The sequence below is a fragment of the Uloborus diversus genome, chromosome 4 (genome assembly GCF_026930045.1).
Source record: "Uloborus diversus isolate 005 chromosome 4, Udiv.v.3.1, whole genome shotgun sequence".
Lineage (NCBI taxonomy): Eukaryota > Metazoa > Arthropoda > Arachnida > Araneae > Uloboridae > Uloborus > Uloborus diversus.
This window is the reverse complement of record NC_072734.1, coordinates 82,861,134-82,883,634: the sequence shown is the minus strand read 5'-3', so window position 1 is coordinate 82,883,634 and position 22,501 is coordinate 82,861,134. Positions and strand designations below refer to the sequence as shown.

Here is a 22,501-nt window from a genome sequence, read left to right as displayed (position 1 = left end):
AAGGTCCAGGGAGCCCTATGATTCCGTGGAACCCTGGTTCAAGTCCTCTCCATTACGTCATGATGCATCGTCACGACAGAATTCGATAGTTGTTCAACGCTAATCAAAGCATGCTTTCTCACTCGTGCTGTCCCCTTTTCATTTCCATATTGCAACATTGTATCAACTGTTTATGTATTCAAACTTCTTTGCGAAACAAAATAAAAGTTTTATTATAGTTCCTTGTTTAGAAAAATATGCGATTCTGATTATTTAACTTCCTTCACATAATCACAATTTTTCTTTCGAAGGTGACTCTTCTTGAAGTCTCTTATCTTCTCGAACATTTGACTTAGTAAAGCATATGCATGTGGCTCGGATATTACGCCCAGCCATTGATAAGGTCTTATCTCAGCTACCAAGGTCTAGGATGGCTAACCAGTTACCTTAGGAGTGATTTTTTCCGAACTGCTCTTTGGAGTCACGTGACGACAACTCTTTTTCGGAAGATGATGCTCAGCAGTCGATGATAGAGAGAGTTCGATTCACCACATTCGATTAAGATTGCCGATCGTTTGTATCGATGCTCCCGATTCTGGCCATGCCCCTCAAACTGAAGTTGAGTTGGACCGGGCAGGAAAAGAGGAGACACACATACCAGGGCAAGAGTGAGGATCCTTCGATCAAGAATGAGTAAGTCCCTTGATTTATTGAAAAAAGGGTCTTTCTGTGAACGTATGTGAAACTTACTCTCAGGGCCGTATAAAGGGGAGGGGGGTCTCATTTGAAGCAGGCTCAACATTTAGGACATTATACTCTTCTCTTATCAAACTCTCCTGATTTCTTAGTCTAAAAGTTCTCTTTGAAGTTAGGATTTCATGTTTGCAAAGCAACTGACTATGCAATTGACTCTGAAGGAAATCTATCCTCTGTTGGTTTTCTTCTAGCAGGGGTCACCCCCCCCCCCCGAAAAATTGTTCGGTTTGACATTTAAATGTTCTTTCACATTTAAAAATTTCCAAAAAATATTGTTCCAAAACTCAAATGTCTTTTATATGTATATTAATTGCATAAAACGCATTCATAATAGCTAACCCGACGACTTGAATATTAGTACAATTAGCGCAAAGCTTTGAATGAAGTTTTTAAGCCCTCCCCGAAATTATTTTCTGGTTACGGCCCTGTTTACTCTAAATCAGTAACTCCAAATTTTGCCGAATGATGATATTTTTCCCGCATCGTTAAACAAAATTTGCCGAATATGGAAACTTTTGGGAGGTCACAGTGACTTTCCGTGACTCCAATTGAGGTGCAATTGTCTGTCTAGTTGTCCTAGCTTTCAGTTCCGGGACGCTGAAATGTCCGGTTTTTGAAGTAATCAAATGGAACACTGGATATGCTTCAACCGCAAGGCGTTGAGTGATCTCGTCAAAGTATTTTCATATGTATTTATCAAAATCATATAAGAGTTTGCCGGATCATTGAACATATTTTATCTTTGTTCTGCCTTAATACACCGGTAGAAAAGGTATTTTCTTTAATGATTGATTTGGGAGCAAGCGAAAACGAACAGTTAGAAATGACGGTTCTTAAATCGCTGTTGATTTTATAAAAGTAAATTACGTGAAATCCAACCAGGAATTTCTTTCTTATTTAAAATTAGAGCCAAAACGTACTGAAATAAATTTGTGCTTTAAAGAATATGTATGAATTTTAAGTGTTAATTTATGTTTTCCTTTTCAATAATCACTTTAAAAACTCCGATTTTTTTCCAATGCTCATGCAGTTTGCCTAAAATGTAAAATGCCCCATTTCTAGGAAAAAGATAAATGGTCACCTTAGTCACATGGTCCTCTTTTTAAACTTCTGATTTTTGTGCGATATTGATTCCACATTTCTGTAACTAAAAAGCATGTGCATTTTAATTTTCCTTTTTTAACACTCTAGCATTCAAGCATATAATTGACCACTAAATGATGCCAATTAATCACTAAATAATCTCATCCCACGTAATTTTATTACCTTTGAATAACAAAGAATTTTCATTTTGCAACGGTTTTCTCCGGAGTGTTTATAAAGGCTTTGGGGCTGAAATGCATGCTGATACAAGTTTTCTTTATTTCAAACTAATCAACTCAAAAAGTTTACGTTTTAGATGAATTGTTTATGCATTTGGAGTAACAGTATAAAAAAAAACTTTGCATTATTAACGCTTTTGTAACAAATAAAATGAAAAAAAATGAGCTTGTCGTTTACCAGAGGGAAACAATACCTTGCCCAAGTTGCTGTAAGGTTTCGAAAAAAGTTATTGAAAGCTTCAAACAGCTTCATATACGTTCTGACGTATATGAAGCTAACGTTCTCATAAAACACAAAAAAAAAAGCAAGTGGTAAAATTTGACTTGTTCTTTGAATATTTCGTTGATTATTAACATATAGCTTTGGAAGCACAAAACATACAAAGTAATATTTGAAACCTGAAGTACGGGAAATACAAAAATATTCTTTCATTTCATTAACATTTTTAGCTTAACAAGAGTTACATTACTGCATACATTCGATGTAAAACAGTAAGCAAAACAAGCGCTGAAAAAGAGAGATTCCATTTAAACTTGTTATACTTTTGCCCCGGAGTTAAATTCAGTAAAAAAAATGTTGCGATCAGTATCTGTATTGGATGCAATATAAATTATTTATAGACAAGTAAGGCAAATTAAAAGTAGAATTTTTTTTTTCTCAACGTTTAAAAGCTCCCCGTTGTACTTCACAACTTCAACATATTTCTATCATTTTGAAATATTGCATAGAATGCTACAGTGGTATGCTACCATCAACAATATTACAAATAGCTTCCAAACTAACCTCATAATTATGGAATGTTGCAGTGAGTTGCGATAGTTCTTGAAGATAAATAGTTTTTTTTATTCGATATTTAATTTTAGGATCTTAGAATGGACCTTTCTACTCGATATAATTATCGCATCGTCTCGAACTTGGTTTCATTGGGAAGAGAGCAAAAAATATCCCTTTCATATAGCCAAAATTTTTGCTAAAATAAAGAGCAGGAAACGTATTTGATAAACTTGCCAAGAGAGTGCAGTACTAGGACTTCATTTGTTTTCGCTATTTCAATACTAAAAGACTTGAAATGGCGAAAAATTAACTAACCACCCGAATCAATATTCTCCACTTTTCATGTAATGCGAAAACATGAGGAATAACGCTTCATTCTTGAAAACTTAAATCTTAAATTTTGCACGACTTCGATTAATTTTAGTGCTTTTAAAATCTTAATTAGAAAATAGATGCTCTTCCGGTAGCATCTAAACGCCAAAGTGAATCTTTCATTAACGCATTTGCCTAATGAGAAAAAAAAATATTTTCATTACCATAGCAACTAACGTGATAAACAAGAACCACTTAGCCGAAATGGATTGCTATATTACAGGAATTGAAGTAATAGACACAGAACGCTATTCAGCCATGCTTTTAATGATTCATAAAAGGTTGGCCATACTTTTCTTTTCTCTCCTTGGCAGACAGCCATCTTTTTGAGGCATTAAATACGATAAAACTGATTATGAAATATCACTGACGATTAGACTAAACAATCAATAGTAAAAATGGCGGCAGCAAACAATCGAAGATATTGTTGGGGAACAAAGTTTTACAGTTTTGTTTACAAAGCAATCGAAGGCTATGCATGCGAACCTTTAGGGAATGCAAAGAAAAGATAATAAATGATGTTTCTTATCGAAATTTCAAGAGGTAAATTGAAAAGATGTAAGCGGAAGAGGAAGTCTTTTATGAATAAATTGCAGACGAAGTGTACAAGTTTTGTCAAAGTCTGCTGTTGAATCAGAATCCGTGCCTTATAGAAAGATCCTGTACATTAGGGTGGTTCAAAAATTGTTTTTTCATCTAGAGTCCTCTATTTTTTTAGACTTACTAATAGTATTATGCTGTACAAGTTTTAATTTCTTATACAAGTTTTAAAAGGGTGCTCAGTGATCCCTTAATTTAAGATTAGCCGTAGCGTAGAAAAAGCCACAAATTTAGAAACATTTAATTTCCAAAGCTGTTTTTTGTAAATAATTATTTTTTTTGCAATGTATATGCATATTAATAATGTATATTATAATATGTAGCATTGTTTTTAGAGTTCAATGTATTTTTAAGTCCCCTCCCCAAACTTATGAAGTTTGGGGAGGGAGTTGAGCACCATCTTTCAGTTGAAATAGGAAGCTAAATTCTTCCAGTATATTACTATCCACAAGCCTAAAACATTAAGGGATGTCCTGTTATCTAGGAGAAACTTTTTTTTTTAACATGCATTTTTGAACTACCCCACTGTACACGTCACCATTTTCCTTTAACGAAATGCTATTTTGCTGACGATGGATCAGGCCTGACATTTGGGGGGGGGGGGGGACTCAGTATCTTGGAAAAATTATTGTTTTCACACAAGAGGACATGTGCTTTCCCTTTAAGTTTTTTATTGCTGTTTTTTCTTTTATGTAAATAAATATTCATTCTAAACAAAAAAAAAAAATCCCCGATTTTTCTGAGAATTTATGTGCAAACTACATCATTTTATTGTAAATATTTAAATAATTATAAGGTTCTGAAAGGTCTATTGATTTTTGGATCACATAGTGCTTAGCATACAATAAATCAACCATACATATAGTCAAATCTTTCATTTGAAATGATAATATGCTTAGCTAAAAGTCTTGATGGTAACCAACGATGTAGCCAGAAATATTTTTAAGGGTCAAAACGCCCTTCAAATTTCAAACCCGAAATTTTCATTTATGGTTACAATTGAAATATTGTTTTCTTTCTTTCTTTTATTGAGGCAACCGAAGGCGTAACGGGCCCCTTGTCAGTCTGGGCCTCTCTCTCCATAAAACTTATGCTACTTATATTCTGAGCCAGCCCTTCCCCTCAAGGTCCGGGCTCCTATTTTCCGACTAGACTGGCATGGCTTTTCGTCGGCCCTGCCTTTTATTCCTTGTGTTTACAAACTTTACATTCATTTTTCAATGGGTGATGTTCAGTTTATCGATGTTCTACTTTGGAATCTGTAGTAATCATTTTTTGTGAATTTGTGATGTCAAACAATTTTATTGTAGAAGCTAGGGATTTTTAGGTTATGAACCCTTTCCAATTTTTTTGTGAAGTTTTTATTATGATAGCAATAATGTATGGTGTTTATAAGTTAGCTATATTTGTTAAAGAAATTAATTTAAGATAAAATGCTTTTAAAAGAGAAAGCTTGCATTTTTTCATGACAACCATAAAACAAACAATTTAATAAAGGCAGTAAAAGTTATTTTTTTCTAGATGATCTTTCAGTTTCTTTTTCCTCCAAAAATGTTTACTTCCTACTTTACGTTACTATTGTCTAAACACTATTCCTGTCTTGATGATTGTAATGGGTAATGCAAGATGTATGAATATTCATGGGCACAATATCATTTTTAAATTGAATGTAAATTTCTTACTGTTGGACAAGAAAAATGGGATTTTTTAAAAATTTTGTTGTTACTAATACCACTCGAATCACCGAGACTGAGTAGCAATTGCTAGTCGATTTGTGGCAGTGAGGGCGAATTTCGTTTTCACTAGCATCATTTAGGGGAAGACGACTGAAGACAACTCTTCTACTTCTCCCCCGAATGGTGACAAGACCTTCTCGGTTTTGGTAGGAGATGTGGAGTGACTTTCCAACGCCATCCAACTAAGAAACCCGGAACAATAGCTGACTTGATTGAAATTTTGTCAAAATACAGTAACACCATCAAAATCAGCATTTTTGGTACATAATTAAGGTTGATTGCAATTTGAAAAAAAAAAAAAAAAAAAACGTTTTCTTTTTTTTTAAAGCACAATTTTGAAGAAAAAATGATGTTACTTTCAAAAACATAAATGATAAGGAGAATTAATTACAAAATGATTAAAAGTTATTACATATTTTTCAAAAACAGTCTTGATTAAAGATAAGAATGATTAAAAATATACTGGTGCAGTAACAAAGTCACGATCAGTAGAATGTCACAATTTGTAATATGGTCATAATCAGTAAATTGTTGGCTTTAGTAAATTGGTGGAAAACACAACTCAGTTTCTTTTTTTTTTTAGATTTCATTAAAGTAAGAGTTTAAGGGGAAAACAAAAATAACAAAACCTGTTCAAAAAAAAAATTTTAATTCTCAGACCCTAAATATTTATTTTTCATTATTTCAATGGGGGGGGGGGGGAATAAAGATTTGTGCTTGATATTTAGGTGGAAGGTGGAAATTCGCATTAGTTCAAACAGCACATGATATTTACAACCAAGCCAGAAGCCGAACAACTCCCACTTCAGCAACCCCAGAGGCATTGATTCGTATGGAGGACTTTCTGACAACGACAATCTAATGTGCCCCTGTCAACTTCAGGGAACACGGAGAATCCTCGACCGATTGGTATCGAACCCGAACCTCCTAGTTACTAGCCCGGTGCCTTACCGATCAGGCCCCCTTGGCCCTACAATTTTTTGTACATTGTAAACAAAAGTGAAACGTCGTGTTGAATTTTAAGAGAAGTTTGAACCTCTGAATCCTTCACCTTAATGACTACAGCCTTGTTGTCAATGCAAAATTAAAGAAAAAAAAAGCTAGTTGTGTATTTATACGCGTTGTTGGATGCGTCGGTCTCCTGGATACGTGCCTGTCCGGAAGTAAATATTCTTTTCACTTTGCTGGAGACGTTTTTGAATTAATTTCGGAAAGTATGAAGAAGTTTTCAACGAAGCAGTTGCGACTTGATGAGGAAAGTACGAATGTGATCACCATGGAGTCGTTTGGCTGTGAGTCAAAAGGGGTGCAAAAACCCAAGCCCACTGACTCGGCTATGAGCTTTTGTTCATTGCCGTAGGAACCTCGCCAAAAATCCAGCGTCGCAGGGGAGAAGAGACAAAAATCTAGGTCTCATACTCGGCGATGCGGAGAATGCGACAAGTTCCGGTTGACGAAAATTTCTATCAATGACTCCAGACGGCTGAGTGAAACTTTTTAAGTTGATTGGCACGGTGGATGAAAGTGGCTATTAAAGACTCGGATACCACCGATAGTTGACGGAAAAAAGAAACAGAGGTAATAAACTAAAGAGCAAGTATAGGAGCTTTTTTATTTTTTAAACGTTAATTCTCAAATTTAAATATATGTCCCCCCTTTTTTGCTGACAGAGGGGAGAATATTGTTTGGCTTATGCCTCTTTGGGCTGCTATGAGCACGTTTAAACAGACCAAACACAGGCTTATTATAAGCATTTACTACCATGGGTAAGAAAAATATTCCCCGTTAGGGGAAAAAAAAGCGGGTTATTGCAGGTAGAATTTTCGACCTTCCTCTTACCAATTGGAAAGCGGCTGTCTATAAATAATGTCAAGCTAGGAGAGGGAAGTGCTTGTGTTTGAAATTGTGACAGTTTGTGATAAATGGGAGAGGGGGCTACGAAAAGTGTGACATAATGCAATTTTTATCAGAGTACGTTTATGAAAAATAACGTGACATGTGATAAGGGGGTAGGGAGGGAGAAGATGAAGTGTGACACTGTAGTTTTTTTGCATTTCCTTTTGAAAACTCGCCATGTGGTTCTTATTAGACCTTTGTGTCATCAGATTTGAGAGGATCCTAACTGAAAATCCCTTTTTTTTTTTTTTTTTACAAACAAAACATTTAGAATTTTCTCCAATACTTTTGGCCAAGTTAAGGAAATTCTCTAGTTTTTCCACTTAACCCTCGTTTTTCTTATTACATGATAAATGAGAAAGCTTTCGTTTTTAAAGTACTCAAATTTTCCCAAATATAAAATCATCATGTTATATTGTGACTGAGTAAAAAAGTAACTCTAAAGCAGCAAAGGTCCATACAGTTAAAAACTTTAAATTTTTAGTATGCTGTACAAAAATAGTTCAAGATTTTTCTATTTACAAACCATATTTTTTCATACAAATTGAAAGTTTTACTGACAATAGAAGTCATTCACTGTTTAAAAGCAATTTTAAGAGTTTTTTTTTTTTTTAAACACTTGAATTTCGACTTGGAGCAAAAATATTCAGTTTTTATAATGTTTACGATTACGTTCTTGGAAAATATTTGGTTTTTACCCAAAGACAAGCGTATGAGTTCGGAGCAGAGTATAGGGTGCGACATATCAACATCCCGTATTTTTCCTTTGGAGTTGGTCTCGTGTACGAGTCGTGGTGGTGACGGAAGTGGTATCGATTGTTAAGTTTACGTGTGATGTCAGAAGTTTCAAAGGAGTGATGCGGTATGCACTGTCATGTGTTGTGGAGGAGTGTATTCGTAATGGTATTTCTTGGAGAACTACGAACATTTTGTACTCGGTTCCAACTTGGCTAGTACAATCCTGTTCCAGGTAGAAAAAAAAAATACTCACGCTCGGGTATCAACATTTAGAGTTATAAGTTCTGCTCTGAAAATAAAACACCTGGGTAACTTCAGACCGTAACAACGCATTGTGACGCTTTTCGAGAGCACCCTTCTAGGAAGCTATAAAGTGTTTAACACTCAAACATGCAGTTGCCCTGTGATTCTCTGATTGACATGAAAGCAAAATCCTTCACAGAGATATTCATAGCTTGAATAGTCTTCCTAATCGAACAGGATCGTGTCAGCCTAGTCGGAACCGAATGTGCAATGTTCGTTTCGCAATTCTTAAAGAACCAGCATTTATAATATACTCCTCCACGCTCAGAGTCTCGTCGTGCCACTGATTTGCGACTACTTTTAATGGCACGTATACTGATTTCAATAGATACTACCTTCACCATCACACCCTCACCACAATTGACACATCGCCCTCTCTATATACAGGAAGTTGACATGCCGCATTTTCCAACAAAAAGAAAAACTTAATTTACTATAAGTAATTCCGGTTATTTGTTGATCTGTAAAATTTTGACTTTCGTAAAGTTGATTTTTTATATTTTGATCCTTACCAAAAAACCACACTCTAATATAATAGTGAAAAAAAAAATAAATCGGGAGCAATCGAAACAGCATTGTAAAACATGTTTCTGGAGGTATAAATTATTTGACCAATAGTCTTAAATATAAAGTCTTAAAGTCTACCGAAATTTTCTGAAAACTCGCCAAATTTTAGCGAATTTCGTTGAGTAATTAAATATATGTTTCACACGATTTGTAGGCAAGCGGTGAAATTGCGTGATCAATTTCTTGCCAAGTCCTTAAATTTGGCACTCTTCTGAAAATTTTCGCAGATTTTAAGACTTTTATTTCTCGATAACGGGTTTACGAGGGCAATTTTTGCGTCAAAAATGTCTCTAAAAACTTTTATGGAAAGAAAAAGAATGCAAACTCAGGACAGGTTTTGCAACATGTATTTCAAAAGAAAGGGTAGATTTTATTTGTGTTACGTAAAGTTCCTGCGTAATTGTTGAACTTACACAAAATCAATTTATATGCGTCATTGATGTTTATGTCTATGATTAATAGAATTAGTAAAATTTTGTATCAAAAAAAAAAAAAAACACGGACAAAGGATAGACAATAATTCAAAGTTTCTCCATGTCATAGAAAATTTAAGATTTTCATCTTCAATTACTGCGCGTTTTGAAGTTGTGCTGGTATTAACAATAAAAAATTTCCAATGAATATAATTTCATTCTTTATGCCAACTAACAAGGGTTTCGGTAACGGGAAAATAAAAGCCGAAATTGTGTGTTTGCAGACTTGATGGGTGTCAATTTTTTATGCTCTTGACATAAAGAGGAAAATTGCGGCCGAAGGACGCTAATATCTAGGCACGTGATCTCTAAATAATGAAGAGACAGAAATGCTTTGTGCTTTCTTTTTGTTCGTCAGGTAAAGGTTACGTTCGTTTTGACGTCAGTTACAGCAGGTTTATGAAGCTGTATAGAGGAATAATATTTGCGGTGTAAAAATGCTATGAAATTTTATCGGTTGTGGCTGAAATGGGAAATTTTCCTCTGGTAAATTTTTCTATGTGGAGTTTTTGTCCATGTACTTGATTCTGTGGAAAGAGTTCTTGTAATACCTGACTGAAGAAGGAGTATTTCGTTAAGTACAGTGGAGCCAAGTTAATCCGGTTCCCGTTTATCCGGATCTCCCGTTTATCCGGATAGAAGTTGTTAAAAAATGTATATTCACTTTAATAATCCTTTTAAATGAATGTCCCAGAATGAGACTATTAATAAGCCAAACAGTCGGTTTTTGTTTTTATTATGCGTACAACTCCTGCATAGAACGTACAATAAAGTATAGCACTAATTAAACTAACAATACGGTGTACTTGGAGCGTCAGCCCGACTCCACCGCAGCTCAACTATAAATGATAAAGTATTTACGAGAAACGGTACTATGTAGTTTGTTGCACAGCATTGTTTTTTACTGTAATAAGAGATGTCTGCTTATTTAAGAATATGTTTTGCTTATTAACCAGATTTTCGCTTATACGGATTGTCTTTGGTCCTTCGTCCGGATAAACTAGGTTGTACTGAGGTTCTCATAATCCAAGCTAGAGCATCAGACATTTTGTTTCACGGATTGCTATTTACCAGTGCTTGTTTGTTAAGATTCAAATCCTTTCAAGACTTCTGACAAACGCCTGAAAGTGTTTTAACAAATATGAGCAATTCCACTTTAACAGACGTATCTATGTTTCACAAAACAGCTTACAATGACTCCAAATATGTTAGATTCTTGTTTCCATGCATTTATTAATAAAGAACATGTATGTTCACTTAACACTTCTATATAATGCAGTTATTATTTATTTTATTTTCCAGGAACAATATTAAAATAATATTTGCCCAGTAACGGGCGTATCTCATAAGATATGCTCGTTGCTGAGTTAAAAAGCATAATGTTAATATTGTTTGTAGAAATGTTCAAAATTTGATTGGAATATATAGAGGTCGAGTTCATACCCTTCATAATATTCCTATAACGAAACAAGGATATAATATGAACCACAACCACATTTATCTGGACTAAATGGGACCTTGCTGATAAACGGTCATCCAAATAATCCGGTTTATAAGCAAAACGTTCTTAAATCAGTAGTGCTCGACCGACGCATCGGCTCCGATGGTTCAAAAATTTAGCCATCGGCATCTTCCGCCGATGCTAACTTGGAGAAAACATCGGTCCATAGGCCCTGAAAAGCATCTGAATGCCGATGTATTGCCGATGTTTTTCGGAAAAAGGAAAAAAAATATCTGTCTCGTATTTGTGTCTATTTTCTACTACATAATTAAAGTTAAGAACAGCATGGGGCCCGAAATCGGGCAACAACGTGACCAACACCAGTTTTGAACTTCGGAAATATGTCGAGTTTCTGATCACTACCGATATTTTCACAACACGGCAGCCACTAAACAAACACTCACTTTGATGAAAGTGTTGAGCATTTTATGCTCTAAAATTAAGATAAATACAGTCTGTTTTTCCACGTTAATCGAGGAATTTAGTTCAAAAAACGAGGCACAAATTTGAGGGATCAATCAATGTCGCGGGACAAAATCCCAGAAATTTTTTCTTCCCGACCTGAAATCGATAGTTTCCCGATTTTAGCTTGCTCTTTTTAATTTAACAATAAACAAATAAACATTTTTTTTTTTTCAGTAAGTTACACCCTATAGCCAGGGCTAAGGCAGAAATACATGAAATACACCGCCAGTTCAGTCATTACAGCCAAGGACTGCAGTTTCGTGCTTTACTGAGGACTGCAGTTTCGTACTTTACTGAGGACTGCAGTTTCGTGCTTTACTGAGGACTGCAGTTTCGTGCTTTACTGATAGGACTGCAGTTTCGTGTACCTTACTGAAAATACCATGTCTTGCCTTCAATCTTCGAGTTGAACCGAACCATTGCTTTGGTCACTCGTCTGGGTCAGTACTATTATTATTTAAGTAAATGTTAATTTTTTTAATTCTACAAATTTGATCCGGATAAACTGGAGATCCAGATGAATGGGGAGTCTTTATAGTGTTTTGTGCAACAATCGATGCTTATATCAAAGTGGAATCGCCCAAACATGAATCCAAACCTCGTTTGAGTGTGCAACGGATATAGTAAAACTCGTTTATAATGAACTCTTCAATCAGTTCTAACTCTACTCCTCTATTAGTGAACCTATGTTGCTTGAAGTTTTGTTTTTACTTCCTCCTAAAGATTTGTGCTTCCTTAAAATCGAATTAATTAGATAATCTTGTCCCTGCCGCATCATTGTATTTTATCAGAAAAAGAATTAAATGTTTTAGTTTTCTATTCATTGTATAAAAATTCTATTCAATTAAAAAAAATTTTTTTAAAGCTCTACAGTTTTGTAATTTTGATGCAGTTGTAAAAATATTTTACAAAACCTATAGCTTGAATTAGTTTGTTCATTACTTAGCTGTATTTTTCAGAACATCGCAATAGATGTGAATATATAACAGTTGAGCAAGTACAACAGACTTCATGCAGGGTTTGATTGGCCGATCTTTTCACGGACGGTATGTAGTCGAAGAGTTGACGCGGATCTTATACGTCCGCGTCAACAAGAATGTTTAGCCGAATTTCTTCGTCAAAAATACGTTTTATATTTATATATATCTCATATTTGTAGCAGCATTTGGAACTTGATATCTCTTCGTGGAAAAAAAGAAATTTCTTCAGCATGATTCGTGGGTCGCAGAATCTTGTCATCCATAGATAACTTCGCAGATAATCGGGACTGTTATGGAGACTTTTAAATGAGTAATTTCTCTCAAACTATTCGAGCAAAGGTCTTGAAATAATTTCGTAAATAAAGAATGGTAAACCATTGGTTAAACTAATGGTTAATTTCTCGGGAAGACACCAGGCATTATTGTAGAGACTTAAATCATCTCTAATGTATTGAAACATTAGTCAGAAAACTACGCTAATTAAAAAACATAATTTGAAATAACAGTTCATAGAGACAAGGGCACCCCGATGGTGGGTCACGAGAGGTCACTAGGGCCTTCAAAAAATTTCCTTATTTGCCAAAATTTGTCTGACGATTCGGCAAAATAATCATCATTCGGCGAAATGTGGAGTTCCATTCTGCAAATTGAGAATTTCCGCCCCCCCCCCCAAAATTAAGTCAGGGGCGCTCCTGCGCGTAGAGGTATCTAAGGAAAAGTTTCGAATGATATTGAACCCACAAAATTTGAGAGTTGAGAGGATGAAATGTCTCTCTTTTTCTTTTATTAACCGAAGTGATTTTTTTTTTCAATATTGGTTGAGGGGGTGGGGCAAAGAATAAGGTTTTTTATTGAATCATCGATGAAAAATAAATTTATGAAGATAACATTATCATATTTATGGGGATTGCTAGGGAGAAAAGTATCTGCTTTCACAAAAATATTCAGTGTGACACGCCTGTTGATCGTATGAACTGTTGAATAAACGCATTGGATCTGTCGACCAGGATGTGTCTGCAGACGAATCGATTGTCGCATCAAAAAGCAGCCAAGACATACATGAAAAGCGTCAGTCAAAACATTCTCGCTGAAAAGAAAAGTTCACCGCAACCGCATTCATGTTAATCAAGTTAAACTAAATTGAAGATATATAATTAATAATTTACGTTGGAAATGATACTAAAGATTTAATTAATATATCTTGTTATTATGATGGTTAAAACATTTATAACCAACATAAAAAATACCATTATTTCATTTTTATAACTTTCCACCATGAACTACATCCCTTTTGGACTTTCAATTATTTAAAATTGCGCATGAATCTTCAAAAAGCCATTACTTGATATGAACCCTTTATCCACTCGTGCATTCCCTTTGGACAGAGTTCTAAAAGTTCCATTTGGCTATCACTACCCATCAAAAACGATTCGTTAAATTACCGCTCACCATTCGTCACGCTGAATGGTCGTCAGATGGACAGTAGAAATACAATGGACGTGTTACAGTGGAATATCCACACCTTGGCTACTACATTTGACCTCCAAATAACCTCTGTATTTTAAGAACCTTAAAAAACAATGACCGTTATATCGGATGACCTGAATCTGATAAACTCGGAGGACAAGATTTAAAGCGATGTACTCTGGCTTTCGCTGGAAAGGTATCATTAGAAGGGATTAATTCTTTGGTGTTATAAAACCGTGAAGGAGATGCCGTTTGAGATTTATGACAAAGTTTAGTTGCATCGGCAGCTGATCATACTTTTATTTTTATCTGATCTTATTTAAGCCCGTTCGTGTAAATATATAACTTTATTCCTGTAGGAGATTGCACATGATTTGAAATTTTATTTGATTTAAAGAATAAATATCAAATTATGGCAAACTTTCATGGATAAAATTGCATATTTTAAGGTTTCTGCGTTTACATAATTTGTAACTATTTTTAGAGTATAAAACCAAATATTTTATTTCCTGAACCAACGAAAACCAACAGACAATATGGACAGGAGTGCCCCGTTGGAAGGTCGCGGGAGGTCATTGTGATTTTCCAAAAATGTCCTTATTCGGCAAGTTTTGTCTGACGATTTGGTAAAATTTGGAGTTCCATTCGGCAAATTCAGAACTTCCGTCCTCCTAAAAGTTTAAGTTCGGGGCGCCCCTGAGTATTGAAATCATAACCCAATTCAAAATAAATATCTCTGTCTATTGTAATTTAATTTTTAAAATTAAAACATTGATGAATTAAAGAAAGAAGCCCTTTTTTAATCCCTCCATTTTATTTCCTGAATTTGATCGAAAATGGAAACATTTAACACCCAGCAATAGTGACAACACTCGACTCTTTCCCAGGTTTTTTTCTTTCTTTTTCTTTTTTCTTTTTGATGTCCTGAGAAAATCCGTGTATACTAATGGTGAATGACGCACTTAAAATCTATCGTGGTCACAATGTCATATAAGTTCTCATGGAAATATGCAGTTTTTTTTCTTAGGGTGCTGAATCCGGAGTAGCTCAGCTCCTGTTCTGGATCAAAAAATAAAGCTAGCTTAAGGTTCTCCATTCAACAGGCTACATCCATAGATATAATATAACTGGATACAGAACTTCATACTCGCAATCACCGATCGCCATTGAACGCTTGAATCTTGAAGTAAACTACCAAAAGCGCGTAGCCTTCAAGATCAGTGACGAGGATGGCTACTGCAAAAGATGTTTGCGCGCATGTGCTTTTTGAACGCTTGCCCGTCTGCTTGATGGTATCGGATGCCCATGTAACTGACTTCTCATTGTGTGTTTTTTTAATACTACATCTATGGTTAAACCACGTACAGTGTTAGGTACGAGAGACCTTGGAGTGCAGTTAAGTGCAGTGCCCTGAGCAAATAAATGTTTTACCCAACTTGCTGTTGGTACCCGGAATTTCTGGAAAATAGTCGAAATTTGAATTGAGGGCATAATGTTTTGTGCTCCTGGAACAGTTTGCCTTTTTGTTGTTCTGCATCATGTTCTCAACGATTGAGGGGATGAACTGTGTAGACCGCACCCATTTCCAAAAGCTTGGTCAAGATCTCTTTCTTGCAGCTTTTCTTTTCTTTTTTTTTTTTTTTTGAAGCTGTTGAGAAATGTGATTCGAAGTATTTTTTGTTTCTGTGGACAATGTGGTTATTCTATCCCTCTCCTCCAAGGCAATATTAACTATTCTTTCTTTGCTTATGGTCTGAGCTTTTGGCATACAGTAGTTAGGATTTGGCACAGAGCTTGACCACGGAGAGAGGGCGGAAATAGAACACTGCATTTTGTAGTAGGTATTATCACTTGATCAGCGAGATCGTGTATGTAATAAAAACTTTTCTGCTTGCACGTGCTCGCTGATCCGACCTATTACAAAATGAGGTGTTATGTTTCCGCTTTCAGTTCATTAGCCATCTCTCTGTGATCAAGTTATGCCACTGTGTGCCAAAAGCCGCAGCAGATGGTGTTTGGAGGTGGCGAGCAAAGCTAGCACGGGGACCTAGCCCCTTAAAAAAAGCAATTAAGAGATGAAAGGGGCAATTCAAAATAGAAATCGTTTCTCAAGAGTTTTATTGAGTGATTGCACGTACGAACAAATTCGAAAATCTAGACTAATATTATTGATCAGAATTTTTAACCATCAAAACATTGACCAAAACAATGCATGGCGGTCCGTTACCTACACACAGTAGGTTTCACTAACTGATTCTAAATCTTTTTTGTTTCGGTTACTATCACAAAGCAAGTCGTGCGCTCTGAGTTCCAGCTACGTTCGATTTAAGATTTATCGCCGAGATCTAAGGCTTTTGTTCTTTGATGGAAGAAAGTGGCCCTTCCGGTCATAGAGAAGAACGGAAAGCTCATCAGTAGGAGAATAGAAAAAGGCCCTTACTGAGATTGATATAAATTAGTTCATGAAAGGTTTGGATCCATATTGTTCCGCCTGAAACAATGACAAATCGAGATACAAAAGTATCGAAAGTTTCACAATGTACTGCATTTATCCTGATGCTTCGACTTTGGGGCCATTCCATTCCGTGAAACGGGACATTTTTCAGTATATTTTGTTTTATAAACAAACTAGTGGTACCCGCACGGCTTTGCCCGTAATAGAAAAATTAAAAGGTTTTTTGGTTCGCCTGTATATTTACAAATAATGTATGGTAAATCTTCTCGCCAATTGGCTTGTACCCATGTTACGGTTCCACGCTATGATCATTTCGTATCTCGCCAATTGGCTTGTGCCCATGTTACGGTTCCAGGTCATGATAATTTCGCAATTTACTCGTCCATCTTATATTTTTGTTCTTAAAATTGAAATAGAAAAAGAACCACATCGAATTTTTGAAAAATCGCTTCGAGGTGCACACCCCCATGCTACAAACTAACTTTGTGCCAAATTTCATGAAAACCGACAGAACGGTCTAGGCGCTTCACAGACATCCTACAGATATCCTACAGACATCCAGACATCCTCCGGACAGAGAGACTTTCAGCTTTATTATTAGTAAAGGAGATAAAACAAGCTAGAATTTAATTTTTGATAGCAACAGTAAGGATTTGTCATAAGAATTTCGTAGAACATCCAACTTATCGTTTTTCAATAAAATAATTGATGAATACGTAATAACTGCCCGTGGCGGATCGGGACTCGTATGGGTCCCGTTCCGTCACTGCATTTTTTTATTGCATGTCGTTCAATTATTTTCTTCAAATTGACTTTTGATGTTCTACATAGTTCTTATGACAAATGTTTACTGTTGCTGTCAAAAAATAACTTTCTAGCTTGGATTATTTGTTTATGAAACAAAATCTAGTGACAAAACTACTCAAAATGTCCGTACCGTCACATGGAATGTCCCTTTGCTGTGTTGGAACCCGCTTTTAATCCCTCAACTGTGGTCAAGGGTGGATCCAGAACTTTTTCCAGGAGGGCGCAATATATATTTTTTAACTTCTCTCTTACTTCGTACCTGATTTACACATGCTTGGAGGGTGGGGCTGACACATAATTTCTGAGTTTCGGAGGGGAGGATAGATCCCCAAATCCCTCCCCGCCCCCAGTAAAGCTCTAGACTAAGAATTCTGAATATTAGCTGCTGGGTACCAGAGTCACAAAAAATTGTAGTCACTTTTGACTCTCGGTAGCATTTTTTTTTTCTTTTAAATAAATTCAGCGCAAAAAAAAGGTAGTTTGTTCTGAATAACGTTGCTAAGGTAGAGTCAACTGATGCGCTGAACGTCTCAGTATTGGAAGCGTGTTGTTGTAGCCCGATATACAGTATGATTTTTAATGAATATAGAAACATATGGTCGCTTGTTTTTCTGGTAGGCATTTTCAATAAAGTGATCACCCATTTGCGGCTAACGACTACTAATATTGAGTTTAACCCTCTGCATACGCGACAGACTGTGGTTCATGTATGTGATAACCACAACTTACAACGCCCATATTTTATCTGTACCGTGGAATAACATTAGTTAAATTTGGTCAAACTCTGTCATAAAATAATGTTAAATATCTCTGTCCACGAAATACAGTCAAGCCTCCATATATCGAACTTCCACACATCGAAATTTTCTATATATCGAGATCCCAGCAAATTTCAATGTTCATTACATAGAAAAATTGTTTCTATATATCGAAAAAATCTCTATATATCGAAAAAATTTTCGAGATATTCGTAGATTTTTTTTTTATTTTAGACTGTTTGTCTTATGAAAAATGAAGGTTAGGGAAGAAAATTATGTTTACTAAAGGTTGCTAAGAAACTCATAAGAAATTTGGGTTTGAGGAGTGTGTAGATAGGTTGTTCCGTTCTGGACTTCTTAAATTCCCTCAAGTTTATTTGAAATCTTAGTTGTAACCAGTAACACTGTAAAATCAGTTTCAAGTTATTCTTTTTGTTTGTTGATTATCATTCCTAGTCTTTTTAGCTTCAGTAAAAATAATTCAAATTAAGTAGATTGATTTTTCACTTTTCTCTCGATTACATTGTCAAAACAAAAATCCCCTCATGCTGCGAATCAGGTTGAATTGCCGAAGAATGAAGATGTATGAAGGCACAAAAATGTAATTTCTGTTAATTTTTCAGTTATTAACTTTCATTTAATCCAATGCTCGTATAAATCAGAAATAGGGTTTCATGCACGAAAATTAGCTTTAATATTAATGTTTTAGAGAGCTTTATGATAAAATAAGATCGTTTCTATACATCGAAATTTCCATATATCGAATTTTTTTCCGGCAATTTGCTACTTCGATATATGGAGGTCCGACTTAGTTAACTTTTCATTGTAACTACAACCAGTGTCACTCAACGCCCTAGTATTGAGTTATAGCAATCACATTCACCTCAAGCCTGTAACCATTATTTTTCAACAATCAGTACTTTTATTTAGAGCTCAAACAAGCAATTTCACTTGTAATTCAAGTATTAAAAAATAGTTTAAAATTATATATACGTTTCTAACGTAGCATGAGACAATCTCCTGAAAAGTTCAGTATTTCGCTCGGTAAGGCGTGAAAGTTAAACAGTGCCAGAAAGAATTAAGAAGCTGCATGACAACATTTTGAAAAATTGATATTTTTGATATTGGCAATTAATAAGCAGTAACTTACCGCCCCTAAGTCAGGGCTAAGGCAGAACTACCTGCACTATACCGACAGCCCGGTCATCACTTAAGAGACTAGCAGTTTCGTCCTTGTTACGGATTCATCAATCTGGAATAGGGAAATGTAGTCGGGCGTGCACAGGGGGAGGTGGGAGGGAGAAGAGACGCCAGTTGGCTCAGGTCCCGAGCATGAAGGGGGCCGAGATTTTTACAATGAGGCATTAAATATGTATAGGGATGAGCTTCATCCATAAGCTCATTTCTTTTGCATTGAAAAAGGCGTTCCTTGTAACGCCGAAACACGTGTCTGTAGTAATCTGCAATTTGTGCTTTTTGACGTTGTTATTTCTTTCCTTACCCTCTCGTGTTTCAGGTACAAAATAATTTTTTTAAACAAGTGGTCACATCAGTATGAAATAATTTTAAATAGGAAAATGAATTTAAATGATAAACTACTAAAATCTATTGTTATTTTTTAGTTATTTTAAATTGTTTTAAAACAATGCTACTTTTTTATATGAAAAAATCATACAATACAGAGAAACTCTTACGTTTCTAAAAGGGACTGCGCTAGAAATCCTAAAATACAGGAAAACGTAAAATGTGAGAAATACACAGAAAGTAAAAATCAAATGAAAAAAAAAAAAAAAAAGAAACTTAACTGTAGTAAAGATGATTCTTTCAAAAGATATATTATCTATATTCCACGAAAAGGACAATATACATGCCATTCAGATCATTTTAAAACATTTAGTTGTGAATCCTGGCGGTTAGGTTAAAAATTGGTCCGTTCTAGTGGAATGTGTTTTTGTTATTGAAATCAAAGAAAATTCATTTTGGCTGCTAGTGTTAGAAAAATTGCTGTCGCTATACCTTAAATAAGTTTGAAAAAAAAAATCTCGAAATTGTGTAAACTTTATATTAATTAAATTGTGTAAAACTTTTTCGTGTTATTTCAGTTACGCATTAGAATATCCCACGGAGAAAAAAGAATTTTTTTTTCAACAAAGCGAAATTAAAAAAAAAAACTCTTTTACGCTCCGCTGCAACATTCCATTTCTGAAAACCGAATTCGATTTTCATGTCTGCTTCATCTCGAATGCGCAAATCGGCTGCCGGTTTTCCCCTCTGAACTTACTTTCACGGTAAGCGCCTCGCCTTGCCGGCGCAGACGATGCTCGTTCAATCGTTCGCGGAAGACGTTCCGAAAGCGCTCTCCACCCGGCTTCTGTGCAAATTTCGGAATGTTGCAACAGATTCTCGTGTTGTGAAAACAGATCACTTCGGTACGTGTTTTTCTTTATGTTGGTGTTTGTTTGTTGCGCTTTTTTGATTTCGACTGTCTTGAATTTGAGTTTATGGCATGTCTTCAGCAGCTTTATGTTTTTAAAGTTTAAATTATTGAACCATTCAAATTCTTTCCTGATATGAATAGATGCGATGAATATATGCCGTTCTTGCTGAAAAGTAAAAAATAGAAACAACGATAATTTAATTTCTACAACATGCTTTTTTTTTTGCAAATTTTGTACTGTCTTTTTATTTTTTCAGTGTAATTAATTATACAACTCACCACCCTCTCCAACTAGAATCCACTGTGTAATTTCAGCATCACCCTTCATTTTGAGTGAAAGGTGTGACTTATTAACGGTCTTTTGTTTAGAATTTTTGAGCAATATTATGTCTTCAATTTTCCAGGGTTTTTTTTTTTTTTTTTTTTGTGAGTTCAGTTTGCTATTTAATTTGGAGACTCTTTTTGATTTTTAACATTGTTTTGTGGGCTTTTCATGTTATTTTAAAGTTTCAAGTAAATTTGTTATATAACTGTCGGCAGCATTATTATAGTTAATGAAATGTCAATGTTTAAAATATTAGTTTTCTGTGTCGTATTTATGTAATTAATTAAAAATATGTCAATTGTCCCTATATTTTTAGGGGGGGGGATTTTTTGCTACACTATGTAGGGTCTGGTGGGGTAAAGTGGTCATAAAATCGCAGGTTTTCAACTTACGTGGATAATAAATACAACAAATTCTTTAAACACTTAAATTTTTTTTATTCTTATTTTACATTGCATTATGAAAGAACACGGTACATTGAATTTTAGGAAGCAAAACATTGATTTTAGTAGTTTTATAGCACTTTCCTTTCCCTATGTTTTTATGACCACTTTACCCCATGGGGTGGGGGAAAGTGGTCATAGCATGGGGTAAAGTGGTCATGGTTAAAAATAGATGCAAAACCATTTTAAATAACCCTAAAACTTGTATATTTCGGTTGTTTTTATAGTTATAAGTATATTCACGAGTACATGCGTGTATACACGAATAGATTCGTGTCGTGTTATACACGAGTAAACACGTTCCTATATGAGCAGATACATGTATACACCAGATATATGCATGCACGTGCCTACTCAAGTATATGCGTGTATATACGAGTATATAAGCATATATACGAGTACATAAGCATGTATACGTGATTACCTACAGGAGTGTATACGTGTCACGTGTATATACGTGTCACGTGTATACACGTGTCATGTGTATACGAGTATATGCGCGTATAAACGAACATCATATGCGCGTATGCACTTGTATCTCGAGAAAATACGTGCATACTGGAGTATATATGCGTATAGTAGACGTTTATACTAAATATGTGTACATACATACATATACGGGTATACACGAGTTAATTCGTGGATACATCCAGTGCGTCTTTGGTATGTATCTACTCACGTATATATAATATGGAAGCACAAGTATTTTTGCATGTAAACTCGTAAACACGATCATATACCTGTATAGACGTATAACGTACATTTACATGCATACACCAGTACATGTATGTATGTACGGAGAGATATCCCGTATCTCATGGCGAGCAAGGTTCGCACATTAAGGGGTAAACTCCCAGCTGGACTGACGCCCAGCACGGGCACCTTTCCCGGCGCAATATGCACCAAGACCGTCCGTGGCCTAGACGACTATCGACCGTCGCACCCAGCCGTGCGGGGGGCCCGCTACGCGGACCCCCCGGACGGTGGAACCTAAGGCTTACAGCTAAGTGGTGGGGTGTGTGCGGAGAAAAGTACATGTATGTATACACAAGAATATACGCTCATATACATGTCGGAATACAGAGTGAATTTAAGCTCTTGGGCAAAAATCAAAGGGGTGTGAGATGAAAGGATAAGAAGCTAAGAATCATAAGGAAGTTATAATCACTGACGCACTACATGCACAAAAAGCCAGAAACTGATGGATGCAAAGCAGGGCAGAAATTTGTTGCACAAATTTTAATTTACCTAATAGTTTTGTTTTTAAGAATATTTAGAGCAGTTAAAAGTTACGGCCTGTAGTAACATCGCAACAAAGGCGCAGCGGCTGATGAAAGTTTTTCAAA

The 22,501-nt window shown here is 35.5% G+C and overlaps 1 protein-coding gene across 2 annotated transcripts in view; it reads left to right on the top strand.

The window, feature by feature from the left end:
• The first annotated feature begins 523 nt into the window (after positions 1-523).
• LOC129219709 (GRAM domain-containing protein 2B-like) overlaps positions 524-22,501 on the top strand; it is a 138,235-nt gene continuing 116,257 nt past the window's right edge. Inside the window, exon 1 of one of the 2 annotated variants that reach the window (XM_054853994.1) lies at positions 524-672. In XM_054853994.1, coding sequence (XP_054709969.1) covers positions 563-672 — 110 coding nt within the window. In that variant the 5' untranslated portion in view covers positions 524-562. Of the gene's footprint in view, positions 673-20,236; positions 20,380-22,501 lie in introns of those variants that run through there. The other variant, XM_054853995.1, reaches the window with a different exon arrangement.